Raw genomic sequence first — 26,299 nt, 5'->3', positions numbered from 1 at the left:
GTGTCTGTGTGTGTGTCTCTGTGTGCGTCTGTGTGTGTGTCTCTGTGTGTGTCTGTGTGTGTCTCTGTGTGCGTCTGTGTATGTGTGAGCGCGGGTGCGTGCGCATGTGGGTACACTCCAATCGGTGAGCTCCTCCGGCAGGCGAGGCTGCGTTGGCAGAATCATGTAGTGCGCGCATGCACAACCACAGCATGCCCCAAGCCGCTTCTGTTTGGCCGGATAGATGGGGCCTACAAGGGTGCGACACGGGCTGGAGAAGAAATCGACTGATGCGGTTCGGGAGGACGTGGAGCTCAGTGGACTTGCCGATGACTGGTACCAGCGGTGTCAAGTTCGGCCTCTATGGAGGAGGCTCGTGAAGGACGCTGCTACTGGGCAGTTGGAGGCAGTCGCCCTCCAACAACAACGGAGAGCAGAGGAGCGACGCTCACAACAACGAGCGGAGCGCCGGGTGGCTAAAATGTAGCGAGTTGGCACAGTAGGGGGCACAGGTAGTGCATCTGCCAGCCATCTCAGTCAGTCAGTTGATGGCACCAGGGTCTGTCCCGTGACCCCCTGTCACCGAGCCTTCGACACTTCACGTGGCCTCGGAGTGCACCTGGGCTGGCACAGGCCCAGCTGTGACGTCACCACCACTTGGTGGCGAATGGCGGCTGCTGTTGTCTATTTGTCCTGGGTTATTGGACGATAACATGATTTATCCCAGGTGAAGATCATCTTGTTAGAAGAATGCAGAGCCCAAATGTAAAGGGCTGCTCTGTGAACTTCACTTTAACGCCAATCCCATTTCCATCAGCGTGCACGACCAATTCCCACAAGCCACCCTCGCACACGCGTACTGCGATAAAAAAAAAGGTCTTCTGTTTTACTCCTGTTTTACATCTATCTTTGTTTGTGTTGTTGGATGTGTAGTCGTGTATTGGTTAGCGCACCGCGGTACGATCACGGCTACCCGAGTTCGATTCCCGCTCGCGGCCAACAGCAGTGCTGGTCACCCACCCCCTCGTGTGCAGTGTTGGCATTCATAGGTGCTCGCTAACAGCCCTTGCCCCAACATGCTTTTAAGAACGTAATCAACCAGGCCTCGACACAGAGGCGTGGTTTCTCTGTGTGCGTATGTACGTCTCTCTCTATGTATCTCTGTGATATCTGTCTCTACTTATATGTCTGTCTATATGTCTCTGGTTCTGTGTTTTATCTCTCTCTCAAATTTAGCATTCTCAGGAAGAACGTAATCAACCAGGTAAGGTGATGACTGTCATCTTATCCGACTCTCTGTTGTATTGCATTACATTTCTAAGTACACTAGATTTGTGTTTCTATTTCATTTATACCTGATGATGATTGCTTGTGTTGCAATCGAAACGTCGTATGCTAGTATTTAATTTATTATTTTCTCTTTATACGTGACTTTACCGAAAGAACCAAAGAGTAATGCTTTTAAGGCTATACGGGGGATCTTTTTCCTTGTCTTTCGTACGTGTGGGGAGCAGCGGCAGTGCAGTGGTCAGCGTGCTGCCCTCTGAACCCGATGACCCGAGTTCGGTGACAAATATCTGCATCGATCCTGGGCCTCCGTGAGGTCGACTCAGCCTTAAATGAGTACCTGGCGTGGTGTGTAAACTTCAGCACTGGGGAGACAAAGGCGGCCGGGCGTGACAATGGCCACCCAGCCCCCATTGTGTGCTGGGCCAGTCTTAATAGTTGCTTGCTAGCAGCACGTGCCCCAATAGTCTGTCCAAGACTGCACAGGGGATATTTACTACTACAATGAGCCAAGAATGTCTGTGTGTCCCGCGCGTGACGTCACTCCACGTCGACCAGCCCCCCTCATTAATAATCATGAGCAGGTGACGTCATTCCACATGGGGGGGCGAGGCGCCTCCTCCCCCCTCCTCGGCGTCAACTCACAGCCCTCACTACAAAGGCAGAATCCTCACGTCACGCGATCTCCGTCACGCTGTTGAGACATCAAAGTAAAAAGGACGTCATGATGAACAAGGGATTATAACCTTAAAATGAAATAGCTCTGTGTCACCGCGCCCTTACAAATTGCACGCGAATAGATGCAATGAATATATCACGTCGCGGTCTGCTCTTCGCTTGCAAGTTTCAGATTTACTGCAATACACCCGTCGTTCTTGGACGGGCAAAAGGTGAGTTTTTCTTTGTTGTCGCGTGCCTGGCCTCTTGTGGCAGAAGCCACTGGGTAAAAGAGTCCGTTGATAAATGTACATTTCAGTCGCTGTATTTGCCTTGCGCTTTGAATGCGTGCGGACTCTTGTCCACTGCGCCAGTGTGATTGTTCGTTTACCAGGCAAGACGAGGACACACACGCTCACGCATGGTCTCACAGCGGAGTGCTTGAGCTGGGAGTCTACACACAGGCGATACTGGATAGCGCGGCTCACAATCGCAAATTGCTCTTTGTTTTCTTCCAACGTTATTTGTTTGCACCCTCCCGAGCGGGAATTTAACTCCGCTGCCCTGTTTCGTGGACCAATTACCCTTCAGGCACGGCCCAGCAACGTACTGGAAATGTGGAATTTCCACTGCTGGCTTTAGGGCCCTGTCAGATGACCACTAGTCCAAGTTCAGTTGAGCCAGGTGATGCTCTAACCTAACATTCAGTTGAAACACCATCTTTATCGATGTTCGTAATAATTTAACGCCTTTTGTCAATACACCACTGGATAAAGGCCCTCTCCAAGCCATATCGACCGTGTGGGTTTTGTTTTTTGGACCGGTTGGGTGGGTTCACAAGTCACATGCTACTCGAGCAGGACTCGGCAAACTTACGGCTCCATGGCCGCATGCGGCGGCTCTTTAAAGGACCGCTTCTTGACATCGTTTTCACCACACAGTGGCATTGCGGCTCTTGAAATATTGCGGGGTTGTTGTTGGGTTTTTCCACAGAATTCGAAAAAGAATGCCTCTTATTGTCATCTTCATTGCCGACCTCCTGCACAAATATTTTATCCGTGGCCGGAAACTTCACTCGGCTCATCCAGCTTCAGAGCGCAGTGCGATCACCACTGTGTCAACCGCTCCTCCACCACTCAATTTGCATTCGTGCAAATCGAAATGCCGTACGAGTGATGGATTTTCTAGCAACGACGCCGCCGTGGTCTTGAACGAGCCACAGCGTGCTGCGTTTTAGAACTAACGCAACCATCGTGGCACCAAAGGTCACGGCGGTTAATGTTGTCTTGCCTTTGAACTCCAATCACTACTTACCAATCGGTGCCTCGATTGGGAACTTAAGCAGGGTCTGTTAGGCCGCTGCAGCATTGTGAATACCGTATTGCTATCTCATTGTTTATACCGCATCGCAATCTCATTGTTCCTCCCATATTGCTATCGCAAAACTTTACAGCTGCCCCTTGCGCGCGCGCATGTGCATGCGTACTAAGTCTGCGCCTCTGCGGGTGTGCATGCAAACGGTATATAGGGTAGCAGCAACGTCGTGGTTACCGCACTTTGCTACGTACCCGGCGACCCGAATTCAATACCGGCTCACGACCAACACCAGTGGCGAATATTTTCAGCTTTTCAGTTTTCAGTGTCATTTATTAGGTATAGCCCTGTGAGCCATGCGGCTCTTGACTCGGGTGCAACCGCAACAAACAAAAACACGAACAAGAAACATCTCAAAGTGACTACACGCAACAGAAAAATCCAGGAAAAACATCAAAGTTTTCCAGAAAAAACACCGCAATTCAACGCTGTGTGCAAAAATCCCATTGGGATGCAAGTAAAATAATAACAACCATAAGACATCTTGGTTCTTTCGGTAAAGTCACGTAGAATGGAAATAATAAAAATAATAAAACATAATAAAATAATTCTCACGACGTTTCGGCCACAACGCAAGTAGCCGTCCTCAGGTGGAGAACAGGTCTGTCGAGGAGACAGAGTCTGAATGACAAGCCCCAGGCTTGGAGCGACTATTTAAGCTGGGATGGAGGGGCGAAGAGCGCCTTGACAAAATAATTTGCAAATCAAGAGGATTTTAGCATATTTATGGGAAATGCAGATATGCGATTAGTACTACTTGTGAAATGCGTAGGAGGTTTGGCGAGGGGTTTAAAGTCATGTGCATGCACCATAAGACAATTTGAACCGGTACCTGCCACGCCCCCCACCCCCCCCAGGTCGGACTCGGCCTTAAACGAGTACCCGGCGCGGTGAGTAAACATCAGCATTGGGGAGACAAAGGTGGCCGGGCGGGTGGTGCTGGACACACCCACCCCGTCAGTGGCACCGTGCCGGCCTTCACAGGCCCTACTCGCGAACAGCACTTGCCCCAACAGTCCGTTGTTTAATGCGATGCGGTGCTGGTGGTGGTGGTGGGAGGGTGGAGGCGGCTCGTGATGCACGTATGATCTATTTTTCATTGCCTCCTTCATTATCCTCGTTAGACTTGCCGCCACGAGGGAGTTCTCCGCTTACGAGGAGAACGACTCCGCGCTGCGTGCGCACGCGAGGGGGGGAGGGGGGGCTGCGCCTCGACTCGTCATGAGGATCGGCTTCTTTAGGAACCCCCCACCCACCCCTTGGGGTTCATATTAAGGGGGTGGGGTGGGGTTGGGAAGGGTGTCGGGTGGAGTTTGGGGGGTTGGGGTGGAGTTTGGGGGTGGGGTTGGGGGTGGGGTTGGGGGTGGGCTTGGGGGGATTGGGGTTGGGGGTGGGGTTGGGGGGGTGGAGTTGGGGGTGGGGTTGGGGGGGTGGAGTTGGGGGTGGTTTGGGGTTGGGTGGTGGGGTTAGGGGGGTTGTGGTGGAGTTGGGGGTGGGGTTCGGGGGGGGTTGGGGTTGGGAGTGGGGTTGGGAGTAGGAGTGGGGGGTGGGGTTCGGGAGGGATTGGGGGGGGGGGTTGGGGGGGAGGTCCCTGGTGCGGTGCATGGCCAAGTGTGGCTCGTGGTGAGGAATGGAGGGAGACAGTCGATGGGACGACGTCTGTGTCCAGCTCCCCGACGCGTCTTCACGGTCGTACGGCGTGTCCTTCGGCGCCGTGTCCGACGTTTCACTCCACATGCTGGGAGCCTCTTCAGGAAATTAATGAAGAATTGCGCTTTCTCCCTCGATTGTATGGAGCTAGCCGACTGCTGCTGCTGCTGTTGTTGGTGTTTGGTGTAGGCCGGCCGATGGTCCTTCTGATTAGCTTCGTCACTTACGAGAATCATCATCTTCATCACTCGGGCACAACGAGGTGACACCCGGGCAGAGCTCACTCCAAGGGCATGCCCGGGTGACGATGCTACGCACACGTCCGCTAAACACACGGGTTCACCAACTTGCTGTACTGCCGAATGTGTGTGTGTGCGTGATTTCCGTGCGTCCCTTTGTGTCTGTGTGTGTCTGTGCTGTGGGGAGCGGCAGTGTAGCGGTTAGCACGCTGCGCGCTACGAACCCGGCGACCCGAAGTTCGCGAGTACCTGGTGCAGTGCGTGAACATCGCCACTCGGGAGACAAAGGCGGCCGGGCCTGGTGCTGGCCATTCGTCCCTCTCGTGTGCCGCCCTGTGCTACATAGGTGCTACTCGTTCACGGCACTTGCCCCCCAAAAAAAGTATCTTGAGGCTAAACGGGGGGATCTTTGTCTTTGCGTGACAATACTCTTAGGTTTTTTTCGGTAAAGTCACGTAGGTAAAAAATAAAATTAAAAATTACTAAAAGTAATCATAAAAATACTTTTAGTAATTTTTTATTTTATATTCTTAGGTTTTTTCGGTAAACTCACGTAGGTAAAAAATTACAGCAAGCGTGCTGTGACGGTTCCACCTGAAGACGGAAGCTTGTGTTGCCTCCGAAACGTCGTGATTTTTATTTTATTTTACTTTTATTAATTTCAATTTTAATTTTTTACCTACGTGACTTTACCGAAAAAAACCTAAGAATATGAATCCTTGCAGTCACGAAAGCTTCAAATCTAGAATTTTAATTTTATTTTTTACCTACGTGACTTTACCGAAAACAACCTAGAATATGAATCCTTGCAGTCACGAAAGCTTCAAATCTAGATTTTTTATTTTATTTTTTACCTACGTGACTTTACCGAAAAAAACCTAGAATATGAATCCTTGCAGTCACGAAAGCTTCAAATCTAGAATTTTAATTTTATTTTTTACCTACGTGACTTTACCGAAAAAAACCTAGAATATGAATCCTTGCAGTCACGAAAGCTTCAAATCTAGATTTTTAATTTTATTTTTACCTACGTGACTTTACCGAAAAAAACCTAAGAGTATGAATCCTTGCAGTCACGAAAGCTTCAAATCTAGATTTTTAATTTTATTTTTACCTACGTGACTTTACCGAAAAAAACCTAGAATATGAATCCTTGCAGTCACGAAAGCTTCAAATCTAGATTTTTTATTTTATTTTTACCTACGTGACTTTACCGAAAAAAACCTAAGAGTATGAATCCTTGCAGTCACGAAAGCTTCAAATCTAGAATTTGCGTCGCTTGCCGGTGACGTCTGCGACCGCGCGTGGCGCCTCTGCCGTAGGCGAGCTCAGGGGCCCGACAGGGCAGACGGGAAGAGCGAACGCGCCGACTTAATGAGGCTAATAGTTGTGCACCTACAGCTTCTGAGGCTTAAAGAGGCTCTGTTTATTTACCACGTGGTGGCTTCTTATCCCAGTAGGCGTAATTAGCGAGCCTGGATTTTAACAATTCACCCGTAATTACCAGTAATAAGCCCACCCTTTCATCACTCATGCATTCCGTTTGAGTTTTTGGGTATCTGTGCACATGAGAAGCCTCCGTGTGCTTAATTGCAACCTCTGAGCAAAAAATGTATCAAGACTAATTGCTTCTTTTATTAATGTCATTATTTTAGTTTTTTGAGCACAGGCCACTTGGATTTTCTCTTTTATGTGTTTTTGTTGGTCTTTTTTCCCCAACCAATTCCAATTGTGCAATTTGTGGCATGTCACGAAGTGAAGAATCCGTTCGAAAAGATCACGCGTGGCAGCGTGGCCCCGTGTACCAGACACTGGCTGCAGAATAAAAAAAAAGTATCACGAGGACTTTTAATTATTGATTATACAATTTACTATTTTACCAGGTAAGGCCCACTGAGCTACATATCTCTTTTTCAGAATTGACCTGGCCACAAATGATTGCTCAACAAGGTGGCTTACCACGTGCACATTTATAGCAGCCAAATACTCTAAACGCAGGTTTCTAAAGTTAAAGGGGAAACCCGGAGGACCCGTGGAAAAATTGTACAGTGCGAAAGAAGTTCAACATACATACATACAAAGACCCAGAGACTCAGAGTCACACAGACACCCACAGACTCATCGCGACCCAAAGACTCGCATAGAGACCCAGAGACTCACGTAGATCGAAAACTAATTTACTTAAAACTGATTGTTGTGTTTGGTTTGTTGTCCGTCCCCCGCACCTATGATTAGCGCGGCTGGCTACGTATGGCGCGAAAGAAGTTCAACATATGATAATTGTTTTTTTACCCTTATATCTGGCAACAAAACTGACACCTTTTTTACAAGGAGTCATGTTTGCATAGACCACAATACCTGCAGTCATAATGCAAAAAAAAAACATAACTCTGATAATGTATGCACTGTCCTTGAAGTTGATTGGTCCACACCCGAGACGGCAATCAACTTCAAGGACAGTGCATACATTATCAGAGTTGTGTTTTTTGTTTGCATTATGACTGAAGGTATTGTGGTCTATGCAAACATGACTCCTTGTAAAAAAAAGCTGTCAGTTTTGTTGCCAGATAAAAGGGTAAAAAAACAAGTATCATATTTTTTACTGGAAAATGAGGTTCCAATGAAGTTCAACATACATGCAACATACATGCAACATACATGCAAAATACAAATGTCGACGTTCAGCTACGCCACTCGTGGGTGGCATGGGCAGGGATTGTGCCACCTGCACGGCCGCTATCCCCCAGAAAAGTAAATTCCTTTGGCACAGAAATCTTTTTGTTCAAAGCCGTCGACGGCGGAGGTTGCTCTTGCCACCCGTTGCCACCGCCGCAGCGATTTTTTTTTCAGAAATGTTTCACGGCGACAGGTTTTAACCGACCATCGGAGATGGGCCACGCACCGACGTTCATTCTGCCCGACGTTTGCCAATGACGTCCGCTCAAATTGCGCTCGATTTCGTTCCGCCGAATATTACCGTTTCTGACCTTGGGTCTTTGGCATTTCCAATCACGTTGCCGTATTTCAAAGGAATTACAACATATTAGCGTTACCTTTTAGAAGAATAAAAAAACATCCCTTTTCATGCCACGCTGGCTGTAATGTCTTTTTTTTAAGCGCTCGCCGGTGGTGCGCACACGACGGAGCGCTTTAGCATCAGCTTCCCTTCATGCTGGTGTCACAGACGCTATGGGACGTGGAAAGGCCATTCGGCCCATCAAACTCGCTCCAGCGTGGATCAAAGCTGCAGTTTCTCTCCTCCCGCTGGAACGGACGAATATAAAGCAAAGCATAAAGAGGACGCCTCGCAACTTCAACCTTTTTGCATAATTTGGGGGACAAATGAATAAAAAAAAGAATAGCGGACCCAAAAAAATGCATTGACGTCCGGGGTCTTTGGTGGAAACATTTTCTGGTGATGTCCTCGGAGGGATTTTGATGGTCCCGGAGTGTTTTATGTTTGTCGTTCTTCGTGAAACACCTTCAGAAAGTCAAGACAACGGCATAATTACCTGGGCGCTGTGCCCACCTCGATAAGGACACGACGGTGGTGGCGATTTTACAATAAAATGAATACGCGTCGACATTCATCAACATCCCTTGCCAAAAAAAACACATCATTGCAAAGCACTAAAAGCAGGGCCCTTTGAAATGTTTAATATTATAATTGGTTTTTTACCCTTCTATCTGGCAACAAAACTGACACCTTTTTACAAGGAGTCATGTTTGCATAGACCGCAATACCTGCAGTCATAAATACAAACAAAAGACATAACTCTGATAATGTGCACTGTCCTTAAAGTTGATTGATTTCCTAAGAGCCTAGTCTCACATGGGTTGGACCAGATGACGCCAGATGACGCCTTTTGGCGTCATCTGGTCCAACCCATGTGAGACTAGGCTCTTAGGAAAGCTGTCTCGGGTGTGGACCAATCAACTTCAAGGACAGTGCACATTATCAGAGTTATGTCTTTTGTTTGTATTTATGACTGCAGGTATTGCGGTCTATGCAAACATGACTCCTTGTAAAAAGGTGTAAGTTTTGTTGCCAGATAGAAGGGTAAAAAACCAATTATCATATTTTTACTGGCAAATGAGGTTCCCATAATGTTTAATATTGCGTGAGGTTTTTTTTTGGTTGTTGTTTTTACTCTCTAGATCGTTTCAAATGTTTTTATTTTTTCTCACCCGTATCTCAGTCGAATCCTAACATTGGAAATGCCTTGTAAAAAAAGAAAAATGGAGAGGTTATTCCCCAGTGTTTCTCTCGCTGCGCAGATTTGAGTGCTGCCGTATTTGTTCTGGTTGTTTCGCGACGCGGATTTAGCGCCCGTCTACGCACGTGGCGGCGGTGGCGACAGGATGGGTGCGAAGGTTGTCGTTCCCTCGTGCGTGTACGCATGTTGAACTTGGTTCGCACCGTACGTAAAGCCAACCGTGTTAATCGGAGGTGCCGGGGAGGGACAACAAACCAAGCACAAAAAGCCGCTCTAAAGAAATTCGTTTCCAGTCTAGAGTTTTCAATCTATGCGAGTATGTGGGTCTCTCTGAGTCGATGTAACATTATATTTTGGTACTGGAAAAGGAGGTCTAATGATGTAGATACTCACCCCGAGCCCTCATTACTTTGTTAGTGAATTGTCTTTGAGCTGTACGCCTTTTGGCGTCCTCTGGTCGAGCACCAATTGGGTCGAGGCTCAAAAGAAAGCCGTCCCTTGGTGTGGACCAATCAGTTTCAAGGACAATGCATATATTATCATAATGTGTTTTTGTTTGCATTTTGACTGCAAGTATTGTGGTTAATGCAGACATGAGTCCTTGTAAAAAGGTTTCAGTTTTGTTGCCAGAAAAAAAGGGGAAAAACCCTATTATTATTGATGAACCCTTGTTCAAGTGTTGGTTGGTGATTCCTCGGTGAAGTATGATCTAACAACCCCTGTAACCGACACTACATGCGAATGCCTTAATCGAATACGATTTTTTTTTAAAGAGAGTCCTCCTAGCTAAAATCGTTCGAACCGTCTGCACACACGCATACTTGCACACACGGATTGTAAGTATGCATCGCACGGATATCCCACAAGGCACATCAGTTATGTGCCTGCCCTGGAACTTTTGTGTGGGATCAGTTCAGAGGTGCGATTTTCGGGGGTTGTGCCACGCGGGAGGTTGTTCGGCGTGAGGTCTCTCACACAGCTTCCGGCACGGGAAGCGAAACGTCTGACATCGTACCGAGCACGCGTCGGAGAGCTGCCCAGCACAAGCGCAAACAAAATAAGCCCATGGAGTAGCACATGCGGCTTGTGGTTGTGCATGTGCGTGTGTCTTGCGTCACCAGTGACAATTATCTGGACCGGTCCTGGGCCTCCCCTAGGTCGACTCAACCTCAAATTAGTACCTGGTGCGATGTGTTGGCACTGGGGAGACAAAGGCGTGCGGGCGTGGTGCTGACCACCCACCCCCTCGTGTACCGTGCCGCCCTTCGTAGGTGCACGCGAACGGAGCTTACCCCCAACAGTCTGTTGAGGCTACACGGGGGATCTTTGTCATTGTCTCTGTCGATGTTTCCTCAGTGGTCTGTGCCTATTTTCCTGGAGGTAAAATACAACGAATAAACTTAACATCGCCTGCCAACGGTAGCAATTCTCTAACACATAGTATTTTATAATGAAAAATAGAATCATTGTTACGAAAGTAAATTGTGTATATACAGTGTGTATATATATATAATAATATCTCACGGGCATGCCCTGCTTTCATCCCATTTATCGGACAGGGAGGTGTGCTGTATGTACGTACGTTGAACTTCTTTCGCACCGTACGCAGCCAACCACGCTATAACCAACGGGGAGAAACTGCACCCGAAGCTTCTTGGGAAAATGTGGAATCCTGAAAAGTAAAAATTGCGAAATTTTAATCCAGATGGAGCTGCTATAATGTGAGCCTTGAGAAGGAGAAAAATAAATAAAAGAAGCTGTTTTTTTTTAGCCCAATGGGCCTCACCCTGGGTAAGCCAAAAATAAAATATACTAGCGGCGGAGAGATACTGATGAGCATCACGTGACACGTCCCAACAAACGCGTCGGAGAGCTATGCAGGTCACTGTTGCAAACATTGATATGTGTGTCCCCTCCCCCCCACCCCATAATGTGCCTTTCATCATCATTATTAGTATAATCCAGTCATGATTTATTCACTGCTGGATGAAGGCCTCCCCAGGTCATTGCCGTCCGGGCCCTCGCCTTCTTCCAAATGACGGGATTGATTCGGTTTATCGATTGGTGTGCGTGCATGCACGCGCCCGGGCGCTCTTTAATTTCCTGTGTTGTTCACGTGTTGGCCGGTGAATTTGGAAAATCCGTGGTCCATCACTTTGCCCAAATTAAGGGGCACAAAGGGGCCCTAATTGATCACGGTATTTTGGTCTCCAATTAAAAATACAGAAGGCCACCCTTGCTTGTATGTGCGAAGGGACCTGTAGCGTGCATAGTTATCCCTGTCTGTTCCAGGATGCCCTTGATACAGGTAACGCTCATCCTGAGTCTCAAGACTAATACAGGTAAGGCCCATCCTGACTCTCAACACTTTATACAGGTAAGGCTCATCCTGATTCTCAAGACTGTTTACAGGTAAGGCTCATCCTGGTCTCAAGACTCTTCTTTTTTCAGGAGGAAACCCTGCTTTGGCTGTCGACCCAATTCCATAAATTAGTGGGGAAGAAAGGCGAGTACCCGGAGAAAACCCACACGCACAGCATGGGGTAACACTCAGCGCTAAGCACATATAGATTAAACAATTGCCGTACGGCCAACTCTTCGCCACCCCGCAGCACAAGTCTACAACATCTGGTATCCCCATCCACGTGTGAACAAGGCCGAACCGCTAACTTCAGCATTCGACATCTGATGGCGATCGGGTGCATTCAGGGCGAGATTTTCTCATAAGCGTGAACTCGCATCACTGCCAATGCAATCCATCCCTGGGTCCTGGACATTCCACGTAATGCCACCACCCGAGGTGGCAAAGCCTCGCTGTGCTTTCGAATGGGCTTTTAACCATAAGTGATATTTTTTGGAAATAGGAAACCACTTCCAAATGGCTACTATCGATAACTAAATCACTTTCATTGGCCCGTATAAAGGAATTGGCGCCGTTAATATTTTGAACCACCTTAAAGCGGTACCAATTTATTCTTGCGGCTCGGGCTAACTGCGGCCGGCTGCCCGGCTTTGAAAACAACTTCGGCGCACACCATTTGTCGTTTCTCTGCAGACGCCCCCCGCTTGCCCTGTGAACTCAAAAAAATTAACCCGTAAAAACTAAGTTTTTCACTATAAATCCTTTATATGCGTGGCATCGGTTTTATTTTATTATTCATTTCTGTTTTTCTTGAGTAAGAGTTTCATTTTTATCACATTGGTATTTAAAATTAAATATGAAAAAAAGAATCCTAAAAAGTGAAAATTTTTGGAAAAATTTTGGAAATTTTTTTTCACGAAAATAAATTGTCACGCACAACGAGTCTGTGTGCAAAATGTCAGCTCGATTGGATCACGGCAAGTGGGTTAAAACACGACCGAAAGATTTGCACGGTCTTAAGCGTGCAAGCAAGCAAGCAAGTGAACTTAATATAAAGGATTTTAAAAGTCGACGCGGTCAGACGAGAGCGCGAGACGTCTTGTCCGGAGTGCCTCTTAAACTCACGTCCGCTCGCGTTCTTGTGAGGGTTATTGTGGAGAACGTCGCTACAACAACAACAACAACAAAACCACGAGCCGCGCTCTGGAAAGCAACAGAGCTCGGGGAGACGGCAAGAAAATGTGGCAACGGTGCCTGAGAGCCAACCCACTCGCGCCAAGTCCCCCCCCCCCAAGCCGTGAAACCATCACCGTCATCTCTGCTCACCTTGCGGTGGTGTCACGTCCGAGGGTAGCCCACGCACCTCTCGTTCATCCAAGCACCGTCCCGCATCCAAGCGACAGCTCAAGTCTCGCCTGTCCCAGGCTCTCACCTGTCCTGGCTCTCATCTGGTTCAGGCTTTAACCTGGTTCACGCTCTCACCTGTCCTGGGACTCACCTGGTTCAAACTATCACCTGGTTCAGACTCTCTCTCTCACCTGTTCAGGCTATCACCGGGTTCAGGCTCTGACCTGGTTCAGGCTCTCATCTGGTTCACGCTGTCACCTGGTTCAGGCTCTCTCACCTGTTCAGGCTATCACCGGGTTCAGGCTCTGACCTGGTTCAGGCTCTCATCTGGTTCACGCCGTCACCTGGTTCAAGCTCTCTCTCTCACCTGTTCAGGCTATCACAGGGTTCAGGCTCTGACCTGGTTCAGGCTCTCATCTGGTTCACGCCGTCACCTGGTTCAGGCTCCCTCTCTCACCTGTTCAGGCTATCACCGGGTTTCAGGCTCTGACCTGCTTCAGGCTCTCATCTGGTTCACGCCGTCACCTGGTTCAAGCTCTCTCTCTCACCTGTTCAGGCTATCACCGGGTTCAGGCTCTGACCTGGTTCAGGCTATCACCGGGTTCAGGCTCTGACCTGGTTCAGGCTCTCATCTGGTTCACGCCGTCACCTGGTTCAAGCTCTCTCTCTCACCTGTTCAGGCTATCACCGGGTTCAGGCTCTGACCTGGTTCAGGCTCTCATCTGGTTCACGCCGTCACCTGGTTCAGGCTCCCTCTCTCACCTGTTCAGGCTATCACCGGGTTTCAGGCTCTGACCTGGTTCAGGCTCTCATCTGGTTCACGCCGTCACCTGGTTCAGGCTCTCTCTCTCACCTGTTCAGGCTATCACCGGGTTCAGGCTCTGACCTGGTTCAGGCTCTCATCTGGTTCACGCCGTCACCTGGTTCAGGCTCTCTCTCTCACCTGTTCAGGCTATCACCGGGTTCAGGCTCTGACCTGGTTCAGGCTCTCATCTGGTTCACGCCGTCACCTGGTTCAGGCTCTCTCTCTCACCTGTTCAGGCTATCACCGGGTTCAGGCTCTGACCTGGTTCAGGCTCTCATCTGGTTCACGCCGTCACCTGGTTCAGGCTCTCTCTCTCACCTGTTCAGGCTATCACCGGGTTCAGGCTCTGACCTGGTTCAGGCTCTCATCTGGTTCACGCCGTCACCTGGTTCAGGCTCTCTCTCTCACCTGTTCAGGCTCTCGTACGAATGACTTTGAGCTCTGGCCCCGAGCCTCCGAGTATTCGATCGAGCATTGCGTCCGCTTCTTGAAATACGAGCGCGTTATTAATTTGTGTTTGTGCAAGCCCTCCGATCGTGGATACAATAGCATAACGTTTCAACAGACACATCATCATATCATCGTTATAATCAGTTACCGTCGCCACTTTAACATCAATACGCCGCCACCAATGCGGTGCATCTCGTGAGGCTTGCTGCAGCAGACAGGGGACCCCCCCCTCCCCCGGTGGGAGCTGCCCCGTTTCGGCACAAGGTGCATGCAGCACAAGCCAGCCAGCGGGCACTCATCCACTGCGGCGGGGAGGGGGAAGTGGAGTGGGGGGGCGGTGTTGTAATTTGGCTTCCCATTCGAGTCATTTGCAAGCAATTTCTCAAATTCGCCAAAATTTGGAGCGTGGCGCTGGCACACGTGACCTAATCTCATTCAAGTAACGACGTGGGATCTGCGCCAAATATAACGCGCCCACGGGCACGGGCGTGCTTGCTGCTTCTCGACTACGCCGCGGTCTCCATCCCTCTCGGCCGGTGAACACTCGGAGTGTATCAGCGCTTGACACAAAAAAGCTCACGGCTATGAGAATTTATTGCACGAAGTTTGTAGTTTTTCGTGTTTTCTGACGAGTTGATGCCTGGTGCATTTGTTTTTTTGTTATTCCGTTTGGCTCTCCGCTGGGTATCGCCAATGTCCACCGCAGTAGCGGCCAGCACCGTGTGTGTTTAAGGTTCGAACACACGCGGTGTTTACCAGGTGCCGACTACTGGGTTCGAACCGCGAACGTCTGCAACGAGCAGCAGCGACGTCACCGCTCGTCCACGCCTTGTCAACGACGCCGTAGCCTCGCTCCCGCGGTTGATCGAGTTCCATGGCCACCAGCTAACCCTCCGGAAAATGTGTTGTGTGTGTTAGTTTGTTGTCCTTCCGCCGCACCTCCGATTAGCACGCTTGGCTACGCACGGTGCGAAAAAAAAGTTTAACACGCGTACACTAGGGAACTGCGTTTTGTGTTGAGTTTTGATGTCCTTTAACCGCACCTACCATTAGCGCGCTTGGCTACGTACGGTGCGAAAGAAAGTTCAACACGCAGCGTACGTACATCGATTCATCGCTCCGCAACTGCCGATAGGCGGTGCACGGAGGGGTACTAAAGCACCGACTTGCGACGATGTGAACGCGTGTTGCGGCAGTGCTCGGCAGGCGATGCGAGAGCGGGGCGAGTGGTGATCACGGGGGTCAAGCCAGAGCTCGTGTTCCGTAGAGTTTCAGCAGCAGCGGCGGAGGTGGGCGGTTACATGTTGACATTATAAGGGACACGAGCAGCAGGCAAAGTGTGAGATAATCAAAACGAAATAACTACTCCCATCATAACCGCTGGCAGTGGAGAAATGAACTGCCTTCGTCTGGAGGCGTGCCTATTTTGCCCTGCGTCGTGTTGTCGGGATAAATTGCTTTATCTTATTACGCAAGAATTGACCGTAACGGTCTCTGGATACCAATTTATTTTTTCTATCATGTGCAAAAAAAAAATACTTCCCAGCGCTAACACACGCGCTCGTATTTACACAAACACCGTGGGGGGCGGGGGGGGGGTGGGTTGCGGAATATTTATACGAAACAAAAAAAATGAATAGGAAAGGAAGCCGCTTGCGGATTTTTAAGTGGGAGAGCGATGGGGGGGGGGAAGAGGCATTGCGCGTATTGCCCGTGAGGTTCAGCTTTAAACGGACGTCAAGATTAGGGCCATCAATCCCCGAGTGACCTCGCTGTGGCGTGGTTGCAGGTGGTGCATCGTCCTATAGCTGTGCCTAGGACGCTCCCCATCTCTTTACTCGCGCGAGCACTCGCTCGCTCGCTCGCACACAGAATAGATATAGGGCGCAGCAGAAACACTCCGCTGTCTCGCCTAATGATAATGGAACGCTGCGCAGCCGTGCATTCTCGCTGCGAGCTGCAGCGAGCGAGTCCGCGAGCCTGGGTTAGCAGCTCGCCGCAGCCGGCTGGCGTGCTCAAGCCTCCCCTCGCACGCGGGGCTAAAGGGGGAGAAGGGAGAGAGACGACCTGAAGACTGAACGCGGCACAGCAAGGCACGCGATCGCGCACGTGCCGCTGAGCGCGCTTCGGGAACGAAGAGGGCTTGGCGCGAAACGTCGGACGAAAGCAGCGTCGGAGAGGCTGTCGACCGCGAAAACCTACGGCCGTGGTCTTTGTGTGATTTGTTTTTTCACCCGCGGTCTCCCGTGTGTTAGAGAGGCCGGCTGGCTGGGGTGATCGTGCTGAGTCGTCCGTGTCTGCTGACTGCAGAATTTGGCTCGGCCGCCGTGCGTTTGGACTGCAGCGCCCCCATTAAGACATCTCCTAAGATCAATTTCCGCAAAGATTAATTCCTAACCAATAACGGACGTATGAATCTGGGTCTGTCAGTCAAGAAACAACAACAAAAACGGTCCGGACAACTTTTTGTCGCTCCTATTTTGCAACAAAATGTGCCTTTTGAGCATTAACAGTAAAGAGTCCCTTTCTCTCTTTTTTACGATCAGTGGAAACGAGAAGATGCTCGGTGTAGTCGGCACTTTGCTTCGTTCATCATTTCGTAATTTTTTTTTTACATTTTCCCTCTCAATCACCATGGCAACATCCACCTCGCCGGATCTTGGGAGATCGGCAGCGTTGAGACCGGTCGAGTCACTTGAAGAGTGATGGCGAGGAATTGCCACGTGCTCTAGCAGACCTCAAAGACGATTTGTTACGGCTGGAGACTTCAGCTGACTGGAAGAGAAATTCAAAGTTCAAAGGCGGGGAAACGAGGGTGGACTTTTCGGGGGGGGGGGGGGGGGGTAACGGTTGATTGGCCTACACTCAGAGAAGGAGGACGAGGATTGGCGGAGGGAAATGGGGGTGAGCGAACCTTCGAGAAAGGGGGCCTCGAGGAATATCAAAGGGGGAGAGCACGAGGAGGGAAGGGGCGGTTGGAGAGAGGACGAAGCTCCAGCGTCAAGAATCGAACACCGGACTCAGGGACAGTGTTGGTGTCCACAGCAGAAGCTCTTCGTAGAACACGAAAGGCGCGTCAGAGTCACTGCTCATTGAAGGCGGGCAACGCTAAAAGTCACGCACAGATAGATTCATTAATCCATTGCTGTACCGCCATCTCCTGGGCTCCTCAAAGCCCAAGCCTACAACACGTGGTATCCTCCTGTTATGAACACAAGTGGATATTCATTGCATTAACAGCACAGTTAATTCTACAGTAGAAATTGTATACAAATGTGTTCATTAATTCAGGTGGCCTTGAAGTGTAACGGTGGAATGAGATTTGATGGGTGTTGTGACGTCAGCGCGCTTATTTGGAGGTATCACGTGTGCCGTAGCCGATAGGGGCAGCACTTCAAGGCAGAATGAGGTTGACAATGATGGCAAGAGACACGGGGATTTAGAGGCTCAATAAGTTGGCAAAGCGGAGAGCACAGTTGGTGTATCTGCCAGTCATCTCGGTCAACTCCATGGTACCCGGGTCTGTTTCCGTGACCTGCTGCCAGCGGGCCTTAAAGTGCACCTAGCCTGGCACGAGCGCCGTGGTGAGAATCACCGCCACCTCGTGGCTCTAACGGCGGTTGTTGACGGCTTGCGAGGTGCACGTGGAGGGGAGGCAGTCGTCCTTTAACAAGGAGCAGGTGTGTGGCGTGTGGGGGTGGGGGGTGGTTGATTGTGAATGGGGGAGAGGATGGAGGAAGAAGGGGAGGATGGAGGAAGAAGGGGAGAGGGGAGCAGAGGAAAGTGGCAGAGCTCGAGAAAGGCCGCTGCTGCCGCCGCCGCAGAGACCAGAGAGTTGAGGTTGTTCGTGATCTGTAAAGCAAAGTACACCGGCGTGGTGCCAGGTGATGAGTGTGCGTGTGTAAAATCAATTTTTGGGAACGACTGGAATTGTGTAAACACACTTTATTTCAGTAATAATAACTTTAAAACAAGTTTATGCATTCACAGCAGTGGCGTTTATTGTATTATTATCATCATTACATTTATTTTCTTGATTCTAACGCACAAACGTTTGAAATTTATCATAATAAAGGACTCGGGGAAGGTAAGTTTCCTGGCATTTGCGGTTTATGTCCTTAAAGTTAGGCTCTAACAATCCCATCCTCGTACTACACAGGCTCACTTCTGCTTAGCTGCAGAGAATGTGACAAGATCCGGTACGACAAAAAAACAAGATTAGCTTTTACCCTTACTTTAAATAAAACAGGAGGCGTTCAGATGTTCAGACACCAAAAGGATACCTTTTGCAAGGAATCAAGTCTGCATTAACCACACAGAGTTTTTTTTCAGTTTTTTTTCAGTTTCATTTATTTGGTATAGCCCTGTGAGCCATTCGGCTCTTAAATCGGGTGAAACTGCAACAAACAAAAAACAAAAACATGAACAAGAAAACATCTTAAAGTGACTATGTGACTATGTGCAAACAGAAAATCCAGGAAAAGACGACAAAATATTCCACAAAAGCACCGTACACCAACGCTATATGCAAAAATCCCAGTGGGATGCAAGTCAAACAACAACAACAAGCAAAGGACAACTTAGATTAAGGCCATCAGTCTAACTCCGTACTACAACAAACAAACATGGCAAAACCAAAAAACTTTTCGAAATCACAAAAATAAAGCCATAAAAGCAATGTAACAGTGATCATAGGAACTGTGACCGAATTTTCACAATAAACGACATAAACAACATGTACCACCAAACTCTGCAGCCATAGCTGGCTGCATGAGTCACTCCACAACAGCAGGAGCATCAGTCGGAGTATCAACATTTTCAGTACTTGTGATGAACATGCAAACAAACATGCTGAGACTAGACCCTAAAGAAAGATGTCTTTAGTGTAGGCCAATCAGTTTCAAAGACAACGTACGTATAATAATAATAACCAGAGCATGTGTGTTTGCATGTTCACCTGCAAGTACGTGTGGTTATTGCAGACTTGATTTTTTGCCAAGGTTTCTATTTGGTGTTTGAACATTTAAACATCGCCTGTTTCATGGCCAGAAATGGTAAAACCCTATTTTAGTTTTTTCATACTTTGTTACTGGTAAAAAGGTCCCAAGAACGGGTACATTAATCAGGATGATGTATTTGGTTGTAAATATAAACTATGCAGCGTGTTGTGCCTTGCACTCACACGAACAAATATTCCACGATGCAATGTACCGGCAAAATAAAAAAAATGTAATTTAACATTAGTTTATTTCATAGCAGCATTTCTAGATATACTTAAGGTTTTTTTTATATTTCTCAATACTGTATCTACTGTTAGTGTAACTATTGATATGCCAATTTAAAAAAACGAGGTCATCAAAAATCGTTGTTACAAATGTCACTGGGCACCATGGTCGCGCAGTGCCCAACGCGTATCAGCCACCATCTCTCTGGGCTCGCTGTTTACGTGCTACGAAGAAGGGCCAGTGCCTGAAACGTCTAATAATTATATACTTTTCATTTTTGTTATTGACGAATATGAGTTCATATTAAAATCTGTGTGGGGTGTATGTTTGAGCATTGCGTGGAGTCTGGCCAGCTGCAGTCTTGTGTCTTCTTGCACGCAGAGTGGACACGCGCAGTGTACACGCGCGCGCATTGGGAAACGCGACGCTGGCTGCTGTGCGTGGTGCTTCCTCTGTCGCTGCACAGGAGCCGACGATGAAACGCGAGAGGAGACGGAGGGAGAGGGAGAGAGAGAGAGAGGGCGCGCCCTTGATTCATCCTCGCGTGTCACGCAGAGGCACTGCCCTATCAGAGCAGCAGCCACCACAATCATCGTCGTTGTCGTCCGCCACCATCGCCAGAATTACACCCCCCACCACCACCACCACATTAGCAAGGTTGGCTACGTAAGGTGCGAAAGAAGTTCAACGTACATCATCACCCGCCCGCCAACACTATCGTAATCCGACTACCACCACCAAAGACAAAGTTGCCCCGTATAGCCTTCACAGACTGTTGGAGAATTCAATTTTAGTGAGCACACGAACAAGGGCTTGGAAGCCAGCACCAATCCCAACAGCCTTTGCACCAGGTACTTGTATGAGGCTGAGTCGACCGAGGGGAGGCTCGTGGCTAGTCCAGATCATCGTCACAGCTGTCAGTGGGCTCGTGGGGTGGCGCGCTAACCGCTGTGCCACCACTCCCCGCAATCACCGACACCCCCACAATCACCAACAGCTCACAAAAGACAAAGATCGCCCCGTGTAGCCTTAGCAGACTGTAGGGGCAAGTGCTGTTAGCGAGTACCTATGAAGGCCGGCACGGCACACGAGGAGATGGGTGGCCAACACCACGCCCGGCCGTCTTTGTCTCCCCAGTGGTGATGTTTACACCACACTAGGCACTCATTAGACGCTGAGTCGACCTAGGGGAGGCCCATGACCGGTTCAGATAATCGTCACTGGTCGTGAGCGGGAATCGAACTCGGGTGGCCGGGTTCGTAGCGCAGCGCGCTAACCGCTACACCACCGCTCCCCACAATCACCATCCCCAATACTCACCCGACGTCTCACCATGGTCAACCGGTCAATCAGACACTGCGATAAAAGTCCGAACCAACTCGCTAGTCCAAGTTTTTATTTATTTATTTAACCAGATGAGAACTCAAGAGTCAACGATCGAGTCACCTTGGGTCGTCAAAATGAAAAAAAACACAAATAACAAAAACATCAGAACAAAAAGCAAACCGCATCACACGAGTAAGAAAAAAAATGTTGGATGTATTGCAAAAGCATAATTGCCTGCGGTGTAGATCGACTGCAGCAAATTGCCTCCAGATTGAATACTGGCAAGCTAGCCCCGAGTCGGCTCTTCGCCCAGCCTCCTACCCCCTGCGCTTGCCCACATCCCCTTGTCATGCTCTGTTCACTGCTCAGTGCAGACGCTCACAGCCTGAAGCAGCAGCGAGGAGATTGTCTACGTCTCTCGCTCCCTCTGTTCTACTTGCAGCGTTCTCTCTCATTCCATCTCTCCCCTGCCTCGCTAACTCGCCAATCCTCCACCGCTCTCCCTCTCAGCTCTCCCTCCTACTCTCTCTCCACTCTCTCCACTCGCTACTCTGTTCCTCACTCTCTCACGCTCTCCTCTCCCTCCATCTCTCACCAATCGCACTCTCTCTCTCTCTCTCGCTAACTCTCCCACCCTCCACCACTCTGCCTCTCTACTCCCGCTCCATCTCAGCTCTCTCTCCACTCTCTCCACTCGCTACCCTCTGCCCCACTCTCTCACGCTCTCCTCTCCCTCCATCTCTCACCAATCGCACTCTGTCTCTCTCTCGCTAACTCTCCCAACCCCCCTGCCACTCTCCCCCCTCTCACCCACCCACCCACCCCCCTCTCTCTCTTTTCCCCGCTCTCCCTCCTCCCCCTTCCCACGCGCTGTTCTCAGCCTTCTGCCTCTCCTCCTCCTCCCTCCTCCTCATTCCCTCTCGCAACTCGGCCACGATCGGAGCGCCACGCACGGCGCTCTGCACAGAGTCATGCTCGCGGCGATGCAGGTGACCTAGGGAGTAGGAGGAGGAGGTGGTGGTGGTGGAAGAGGAGGCGCAGGGCTTGTGGGGAAGGGGACGAGGAGGATCCGTGCCCCTTGGCCGGGACCCTTCTTCCCTCGGTCGGGGAAGCGGTCAACCAGCAACAACAACATCATCATCAGCAGCAGCAACAACATCATCATCAGCAGCAGCAACAACATCATCATCATCAGCAGCAGCCCAGCGAGGCGGTATCCCGTGTTGGCACATCAGCCCCGCGGGGACGGGGCGAGCGAGCCGGGATGGAGCAGCTCCGCGCGCCGCCGCTGCCGCCGCTGCTCCTGCTGAGTGTCGCTTGCTGCTGCAGCTTCTCTCTGGGATTCGCCGCTCTCGGTACTGGGGGTGGGGGGCGGGGGGGGGTATGGGCACGATGATCGGTGTGCCCCGGTGTCACCGCGCACACGCTGCTCATCAGCAGCACCGGTTTTTAGTAGCCCGCACTTCGATGCGCAGCGTGATTAGGGATCCGATTGCCATGTGGATTCATACGGCCGTGTGCGCATGACAACTCTGCATCGCGAGACTACGTGTACAGAGAGTGTGACACGCGCATGCTGTTGATGCCTACACAAACACACAGACGTTGTTTCTGTTGTAGACAAGAGACAGTCATAGGTAGAACTATTGCCTCGACTTGAACAGGGGGGGTGGGTTGGCAGGGAATCGACAGCACGGAAGACGGGGGAGGGAGTTCTCTATTTCGGGACCGGCAGAGGAGAATGAGTGACATCCCCCACTGAGCGAATGTGAATCGGAGAGAACGTGAAGGGAGTGACATGGCAGGACAGAGCTGGAGCGTGTGGAGGAGAACAGAGGGCGATGAGCGTGGAGGGGAGTGGAGTGAGATGAGAGGGGATATGGGGCGAGTGTGGAGGAGAGTGGAGTGAGATGAGAGGGGAGATGGTGAGAGTGTGGAGGGGAGTGGAGTGAGATGAGAGGGGATATGGGGCGAGTGTGGAGGGAAGTGGAGTGAGATGAGAGGGGAGATGGTGAGAGTGTGGAGGGGAGTGGAGTGAGATGAGTGGGGTAAGTGCGCGGAGGGGAGTGGAGTGAGATGAGAGGGGAGATGGGGCGAGTGTGGAGGGGAGTGGAGTGAGATGAGTGGGGAGATGGGGCGAGTGTGGAGGGGATTGGAGTGAGATGAGAGGGGAAAGTGCGCGGAGGGGAGTAGAGTGAGATGAGAGGGCAGATGCGGGCGAGTGTGGAGGGGAGTGGAGTGAGATGAGAGGGCAGATGCGGGCGAGTGTGGAGGGGAGTAGAGTGAGATGAGAGGAGAAAGTGCGCGGAGGGGAGTGGAGTGAGATGAGAGGGGAGAGTACGGGGAGGGGAGTGGAGTGAGATGAGTGGGGAGATGGGGCGAGTGTGGAGGGGAGTAGAGTGAGATGAGAGGGTGAGAGTGTGGAAGGGAGTGGAGTGAGATGAGATGCGGGCGAGTGTGGAGGGGAGTGGAGTGAGATGAGAGGGGCGAGTGTGGAGGGGAGTAAGATGAGAGGGTAAGAGTGAGAGGGTAAGAGTGGTAGAATCCCACTTGAATATCTCCACACTTAGATAGGCAACTACAACAACCTCACACGATTCGACAGCATGTCACTGCTTCGCCGCGTCACCGTGTGAACCATTCATCAAGACTTTAATATTCTCACAAATTACCTAACAGACTGGCGGAGTTCAATACCCCCAGCCTGTCCCACCGCCGTCTCCGTGGTCAGCGTCTCGCTGTTGTTGTTGTTTGACTTGCATCCCACTGGGATTTTTGCACACAGCGTTGGTGTACGGTGATTTTTTTTCTGCAATATTTTGCTGTCTTTTCTTGGATTTTCTGTTTGCACTTAGTCACATATTCACTTTAAGATGTTTTTTGTTCATGTTTTTGTTTTTTGTTTGTTGCGGTTGCGCCCGATTCAAGTGCCGAATGGCTCACAGGGCTATACCTAATACATGAACTTGAAGTGCTGTTGAGCATCGAGCAAACCTCGCTGCCGTTCGTCATTGCCATCATCGGCCGTGGGCAATCCACTGCTGGATGAAGGCCTCTCCAAAGCTGCCGCTCGCCTCTGACGATCGTGTGATGTTACCGATCCACCGAGCGCCTCCCTCACACGAACTGATCTCGTTTGCTCCGTCTCCGCGTGCGTGGAGGCACTGCCTCTCTCTCTCTCGCTCTCCTCCGAGCGCGTTCCGTTCTTTTGGCTGCCATTCCGTTGTTACACTCGACCATCGTCTCTTCCCGCCATGACGTGTCCTGCCCAAGCCCGTTGACTTTGTTCTCTTATAATAGCTTGGATGATGATGGTGGTGGTGGTGATGGTGGTGGTGGTGGTGGTGGTGGTGATGATGATGATGGTGGTGGTGGTGATGATGATGATGGTGGTGGTGGTGATGGTGGTTGTGATGGTGGTGGTGGCGGTAGTGATGGTGGTCGTGGTGATGATGGTGGTGGTGGTGGTTGTGATGGTGGTGGTGGTGATGGTGGCGATGGTGGTGGTGATGGTGGTGGTGGTGGTGGTGATGGTGATGATGGTGGTGGTGGTGGTGATGGTGGTGATGATGGTGGTGGTGATGATGATGGTGGTGATGGCGATGATGGTAGTGGTGGTGGTGGTGATGGTGGTGGTGATGATGGTGGTGGTGATGATGATGGTGGTGATGGCGATGATGGTAGTGGTGGTGGTGATGGTGGTGCTGGTGGTGGTTGTGATGGTGGTGATGATGATGCTGGTAGTGAGTAAGCTACGTGTGCTGATCGCCGTTCCGCGCGTTTGCTCCATCGCTATTTCGATCCCCCAAAGCAAATGTCTCCCTGACCGTACTTCTTCTGTGCGCGGGTTTGTGTTTTTCTTCCTTCCGGTCGTTGTCTTCGTGTTGACGTGTTCGCTAACGAGCGTGCCCTACCGAACCCCACGCGTACAATGTGTGCACAGCACTCGCACTGAATCGCAGCCCCACATGTGCAGCCCATCGCCCACACAATGCTCGGCCGGGCGAGGCTATCGCTAGCGCAGTCTATGTCAGCCACGACGAGGTCGATGTAAATCTCCGCGTGTTGATTCACTCGCGGATCGATCGAGCGAGCGAGCGAGTTCTGAGGATACCGGAGTTTACCGATATACGGCGAGCGGCACACGAAACTGGGGCGCCGCGCTGGCGAGATGTTAATTCCCTCGCTAGGTATACAGGAGGTCGTCGTGTTCCATGCCGACCCTGGCGCCTGTTATATATTTGGAGTTTGTATGTCTCTCTTTCTCTGTCTCTCGCCCCGTGGTTGCGTGGAATTTTCTCCGGATCCTGCCGTTTTCCCCCCTCCACGTTTATGGAACATGCGTTGAGAGTTTTTTGGCTGCTATACATTTCCACTTGATAAGCCACTTATTTGAGCTATCATTTGGGGCCGGGTCGCTTCTGAAAAAGAGTTACATAGCTCAGTGGGCTTTACCTGGTAATTTTTATTTTATGTCTTTAAACAATGACGAAAACCCGTGCCTACGCGTGCCACTTTTTTTTGCAACGCTCTTCCAACACGCATGGCGCCCTCCCTAGGAATTCATTCACTCGGCAAGAATTGATCACCTTCTGGTTACCTTTTGTTGTTTACCTTCTGAATGCGAATCGGCACAATTTGTCCCCGGCGGCTGTGGAGAGAGAGGGTTTCATCCAGCAGTGAGATTGACCGTGGCGGCTGCTGCTGCTGATGATGATGAAAGTCACTCGGAACAACACAACATTATTCGAACGTTGCGTGTATACTGGATGATATTTAGGAGATATGTTTGGGGCCCCCCACCCCCCTCCACTCTACAGACACAACGCTAATAGCACAGTTAACGCTTTCAACTCGAGTCGGGATGCGTGAGAACAAAGTCCGGTTGTTTTTCTGAGCCTCATGTGCAGGCCTATTTAAGATCTCACTTTCGCTCCTGGGTCGGTAGGTTCGGGCAATGTATATATTGCTGTTGTTATTAATTCGGTTAATCGATCGGTCGATTACAGTTTGAGACGTTTATGGAGCTAATCCACGCAGATTGTCTCAGGAAGTCATTTAAAACCCCAATATTGCACGTGTCCTCCAAGCTCCTAGGACGTACACGGCCCAGCGATTAGACATAGTCACCAATCATGATGGAGACATTTTTTGGGCGGTGGTGGCCACGCACGTGGCCTGTAACCCAGCATTGTGGAGGCAGCAGCCGGGGTTGGTGAATCGCACACAGATGTTGTGAAACTCCCTTCCCTTTTTATGGCTTCATGTTTTCCATTGACAGGGCACTTGCTTAATTTCTGCAGCAACTTAAAGCTCCATTCTCCTTTTCTCCCCCCTCCTCTGTTCCGAGCATATATGGACTCGTCGGTCTGAACAACCGC

The 26,299-nt window shown here is 50.2% G+C and overlaps 2 protein-coding genes across 2 annotated transcripts in view; one reads left to right on the top strand and one right to left on the bottom strand.

The window, feature by feature from the left end:
* RBIS (ribosomal biogenesis factor) overlaps positions 1–26,299 on the bottom strand; it is a 575,724-nt gene that overhangs the window by 410,826 nt on the left and 138,599 nt on the right. The window lies entirely within an intron of this gene.
* LOC144732300 (V-set and transmembrane domain-containing protein 2B-like) overlaps positions 21,774–26,299 on the top strand; it is a 64,764-nt gene continuing 60,238 nt past the window's right edge. The window contains exon 1 of the mRNA XM_078613753.1: positions 21,774–22,273. Within this exon, the coding sequence (XP_078469879.1) occupies positions 22,183–22,273 (91 nt within the window). The 5' untranslated portion in view covers positions 21,774–22,182. The remainder of the gene's footprint in view (positions 22,274–26,299) is intronic.

The sequence above is a fragment of the Lampetra planeri genome, chromosome 42, assembly GCF_965212315.1.
Source record: "Lampetra planeri chromosome 42, kcLamPlan1.2.h2, whole genome shotgun sequence".
Classification (NCBI taxonomy): Eukaryota; Metazoa; Chordata; class Hyperoartia; order Petromyzontiformes; family Petromyzontidae; genus Lampetra; species Lampetra planeri.
This window is presented reverse-complemented; position numbering and strand designations above follow the sequence as displayed.